This window comes from Limulus polyphemus, unplaced genomic scaffold, assembly GCF_000517525.1.
Source record: "Limulus polyphemus unplaced genomic scaffold, Limulus_polyphemus-2.1.2 Scaffold9905, whole genome shotgun sequence".
Classification (NCBI taxonomy): domain Eukaryota; kingdom Metazoa; phylum Arthropoda; class Merostomata; order Xiphosura; family Limulidae; genus Limulus; species Limulus polyphemus.
The window spans coordinates 15,468-20,552 of NW_013675515.1; the positions used below are offsets into that span (position 1 = coordinate 15,468).

Genomic DNA, 5,085 nt, shown 5'->3' on the forward strand with positions numbered 1-5,085 from the left:
ATAAAATGATACAGAAAGAAACTATAGCCGACCAGTCACTATCCTCCTGGTTCTTCAAATATATACTTTCTGACTAATGGCTGGAACCAATTTTGCTAGATTAATATCAACATGTCCAGAGAATATATTTCTATCATTTATTTCCATAAATGTGACTTGCTGAACACTGCTATACCTGTAGAATCTGGGAATTGAATGATGCCAAAGAAGTAATCAAATAGCTTTTAATCAGAGGGATCATACCTAAACTTGATAAAAATAAAGAAAAATAATATATTGATAAATATTTTAGTATTGTCTAAAACTTGACATTTATAAATATTTATTTATAACTTGCATATAGAATTTTTGAACGAAATGTATAAAGTTTTATTATTAATGTTTAAATTAGTATTGTTAATTAATCATTAGAAGATTTGATGATAATTAACCACTTCAAGTAAGAAAATATTTCTAAAAGTTAATCTATAAAGATACTAGCTAAAAGTACATTGATTGTTGATACACTTTTCTATCATATTTCTTCAGATGATCTTATTTTATCCACTGAAAACCTCTTTTGAAAATGTAATGTTACCTACAGTTTGTTTTTAATGCTATTCTGAGTAAAGTATAAAAAGTTTCTATAAAATTTAAAACTATGAAAACTGCATCATAACTAGTTTTTATCTTTAATATTTTCATATTGGTACTCATATTGATCATATTAGAACATTAAATATATTTAGAAGTTCATCAAAGATGTTATTAACTATGATGTGGCATCGTATTTTAGATACGAAGACCTGCTGTGGGAGTCAGTGTCCTGGTAATCATGTTATAAAACAAGAAGACTACTTTATAGAAGATATTACTTCCCCAAAACCAAATAGTGGTATATGTGGAGAAACAACTTTAAATGGAAATAACCTAAACAAATTTAATATACCTCAGTGTAATGGTAAAATATACAGTTGTGTAATCAATGGAAAAGAATTTGGAACAGTGGATAACCTAACACAAGAAAAGAGGATTCAATCTGGAGAGAAACCATATCATTGTGCAGTTTATGGAAAACATTTGGAGAGACATAGTCCCTTAGAGGAACATGAAAGAAATCACCCTGGGGAGAAATCTTACAGTTGTGGAGTTTGTAGAAAACAGTTTCGATCAAGCAGTAACTTAAAATCACATCAAAGGATACACACTGGGGAGAAACCTTACACTTGTACAGTGTGTGGAAAACACTTTGGTACAAAGGGTGCCTTAAAATCACATCAAGGAATACACACGGGTGAAAAACCTTACAGTTGTACAGTTTGTGGAAAACAGTTTAGAAGAAACGGTGATTTAAAAGAACATCAAAGAATACACAGTGGGGAGAAACCTTACAGTTGTTCAAGATGTGAAAAACAATTTAGAACAAATAGTGATTTAAGAGGGCATCAAAGACGATATATTAGGGAGAAACCTTACAGTTGTTCAGTATGTGAAAAACAATTTGAAACAAGGAGTATTTTCAAAATACATCTAAGAATGCACACAGGGGAGAAACCATACAGTTGTTTAGTGTGTGGAAAACACTTTGGTACAAAGAGTATCTTAAAATCACATCAAGGAATACACACGGGTGAAAAACCTTACAGTTGTACAGTTTGTGGAAAACAATTTAGAACAAACAGTGAGTTAAAAGAACATCAAAGAATACACACTGGTGAGAAACCTTACAGTTGTGCAGTATGTGGTAAACATTTTTCAGGAAGTACCATCTTAAAAAATCATCAAAGAATACATACTGGGGAGAAACCTTATAGTTGTGCAGTGTGTGAAAAACATTTTATGTCAAAGGATGCATTAAGAAATCATCTAAGAACACACTCTGGGGAGAAACCTTACAGTTGTACAATTTGTAAAAAACAGTTTGTATCAAACTCTGCCTTGAAAAATCATAAAACAAACACACTGGGGAGAAACCTTACAGTTGTACAATTTCTAAAAAACAATTTGGATCAAACTCTGCCTTGGAAAACCATAAAACAAAAAACACTGGGGAGAGACCTTACAACTGTGCAATTTGTGAAAAAAAGTTTCAAAGAAACTCGTATTTGAAAAAACATCAAATAACCCATACTGGAGAGAAACCTTACAGTTGTGCAATATGTGGTAAACATTTTTCAGGAAGTACCATCTTAAAAAATCATCAAAGAATACATACTGGGCAGAAACCTTATAGTTGTGCAGTGTGTGAAAAACATTTTATGTCAAAGGATGCATTAAGAAATCATCTAAAAACACACACTGGGGAGAAACTTTACAGTTGTACAATTTCTAAAAAACAATTTGGATCAAACTCTGCCTTGGAAAACCATAAAACAAAAAACACTGGGGAGAAACCTTACAACTGTGCAATTTGTGAAAAAAAGTTTCAAAGAAACTCGTATTTGAAAAAACATCAAATAACCCATACTGGAGAGAAACCTTACAGTTGTGCAGTTTGTGAAAAACAGTTTGCTAGAACCTCAGAAATAAAAAAACATCACAGAACACACACTGGGGAGAAACCTTACAGTTGTACATTTTGTGGAAAACAATTTAGAAGAAACAGTGTTTTAAAAGATCATCAAAGAATACACACTGGTGAGAAACCTTACAGTTGTGCAATATGTGGTAAACATTTTTCAGGAAGTACCATCTTAAAAAATCATCAAAGAATACATACTGGGCAGAAACCTTATAGTTGTGCAGTGTGTGAAAAACATTTTATGTCAAAGGATGCATTAAGAAATCATCTAAAAACACACACTGGGGAGAAACCTTACAGTTGTACAGTTTGTGGAAAAGAATTTAGAACAAACAGTGAGTTAAAAGAACATCAAAGAATACACACTGGTGAGAAACCTTACAGTTGTGCAATATGTGGTAAACATTTTTCAGGAAGTACGATCTTAAAAAATCATCAAAGAATACATACTGGGCAGAAACCTTATAGTTGTGCAGTGTGTGAAAAACATTTTATGTCAAAGGATGCATTAAGAAATCATCTAAAAACACACACTGGGGAGAAACCTTACAGTTGTACAGTTTGTGGAAAAGAATTTAGAACAAACAGTGAGTTAAAAGAACATCAAAGAATACACACTGGTGAGAAACCTTACAGTTGTGCAATATGTGGTAAACATTTTTCAGGAAGTACGATCTTAAAAAATCATCAAAGAATACATACTGGGGAGAAACCTTATAGTTGTGCAGTGTGTGAAAAACATTTTATATCAAAGGATGCATTAAAAAATCATCTAAGAACACACTCTGGGGAGAAACCTTACAGTTGTACAATTTGTAAAAAACAGTTTGTATCAAATTTTGCCTTGAAAAATCATAAAACAAAACACACTGGGGAGAAACCTTACAACTGTGCAATTTGTGAAAAAAAGTTTCAGAGAAACTCGTATTTAAAAATACATCAAAGAACCCACACTGGGGAGAAACCTTACAGTTGTGCATTTTGTGGAAAACAGTTTGCTAGAACCTCAGAGATAAAAAGACATCACAGAACACACACTGGGGAGAAACCTTACAATTGTGCAATTTGTGTAAAAAAGTTTCCAACAAATGCAGAATTAAGAAAACATCAAAGAACCCACACTGGGGAAAAACCTTTCAGTTGTGTAGTATGTGGAAAACACTTTGGCACAAAAAATTGTGTAGAAAATCATCAAAGAATACATACTGGGGAGAAACCATACAGTTGTGAAGTTTGTGGAAAACAATTTAAATCAAACAGTGAATTAAAAAGTCATTTAAGAACACACAATGGGAGAAACCTTGCAGTTGTGCAGTGTCTGGAAAACACTTTGGTAGAATAAATTACTTAAAATGACATCAAAAAAACACATCTGGAAATAATTTTGTAGGAAGTAATAACTAAAGGAAACATAATAGAATAAATCCTCTTTGAAAACGATACAGTTGTTCAATTTTGTGGAAAATGCTTTAGAAGAAACATGAAATTAAAAGAAAATCAAAGAAAACACACTGGGGAGAAATGTTACATTTCTGTAGCATCCATGCCTATGTTCACCAAGTAGCAGTCCCGTCTTAGACTTGTGGCACATGTGTGGCTCTGCCCTGGTCTCATGGTATATGATCCAGTGGATTGCTAATGTCTCCAAAATATACTAACATTCTCTTCACACTGATCAGTTTGTTTTTGATACTTGCTTACATTCTTGCTCCCTTAATTTTGTTGAGCAGTATAATAAGTATAACTTACAAACCCTTGTACTAATTGTTTTTAATCTCTTAAATTTATAACAAGCATGTGTTAGAAATACTTGATTTGTTTTGTTCTCCACTTACAAACATTCAAATGTTTATATATAAATTCCATAAATAGGGAAGAATATTTACATAATTACTGGCTTATTGATAATCATGACAAAACAAACTTTCTACAGCTTATTGTTATATGGATATTCTTTATTTAGATCACACAATCAATCATTTATATTGTTAACCTAGAAAAATGCAAGTTGAAACTTCAACCTAAAAATTATATCTTTATTGAGTTTATGGTTGTTATTAATTCTGAGAGTAGTGCAGAACTGGAACTGAACCTAGAATTAAAGGTTTTTTTTGTTTTTATTATTAAGTTAATTTTAAAATTTCTTTGATTATACAATTGAAGCTGCCTTTTCATCGTACAAAAGCTTTTTTGCAAGAAATGAAAGCCTCAAGATTAAAGAAAATAAAAAGTTTGAATTGCTAAAATATTTTATGATGAACTGTAAATTATTTTCAGGTTATTTTATTCTGATTCCAGTAATTGTGCGTACAATTAGAAATCAATCAGGTTTTAATACCTTTTAACCTCAGGAACTTTTGTGTAAGTGTAACTGTATTATTGCCAGTTAAAAATATTTGCAATTATAAAATATGGGTAAATGTATGAGGTTGAATGCAGAGTTTATTTATCTCTTTTTTTTCTGTTCTTCATAATTAATCTTATTAAATGAAAATATATTTTCCTATAACAAAGCCACATTAGGCTATCTGCTGTGTCTGTCAAAGGGAATCAAACCCTTTAGAGTTGTCCTGCAGGGGGACAAA

The 5,085-nt window shown here is 31.5% G+C and overlaps 2 protein-coding genes across 2 annotated transcripts in view; both read left to right on the forward strand.

Moving 5' to 3' along the window:
• LOC106476144 (zinc finger protein 501-like) overlaps window positions 1-1,938 on the forward strand; it is a gene marked incomplete at its 3' end in the record, with an annotated part of 16,506 nt that extends 14,568 nt beyond the window's left edge. Inside the window, exons 5-6 of the mRNA XM_022380082.1 lie at window positions 776-1,350; window positions 1,519-1,938. Of these exons, the coding sequence (XP_022235790.1) occupies window positions 776-1,350; window positions 1,519-1,938 (995 nt within the window). The remainder of the gene's footprint in view (window positions 1-775; window positions 1,351-1,518) is intronic.
• A 44-nt stretch (window positions 1,939-1,982) lies between these two features.
• On the forward strand, window positions 1,983-4,640 carry LOC106476143 (zinc finger protein 850-like; the record flags this gene model as incomplete). Its single annotated transcript, XM_013936812.2, has 1 exon — window positions 1,983-4,640. A coding segment is annotated over one exon (1,860 nt), but the record flags the coding sequence as incomplete, so codon positions are not given.
• Between the last annotated feature and the right edge of the window lie 445 nt (window positions 4,641-5,085).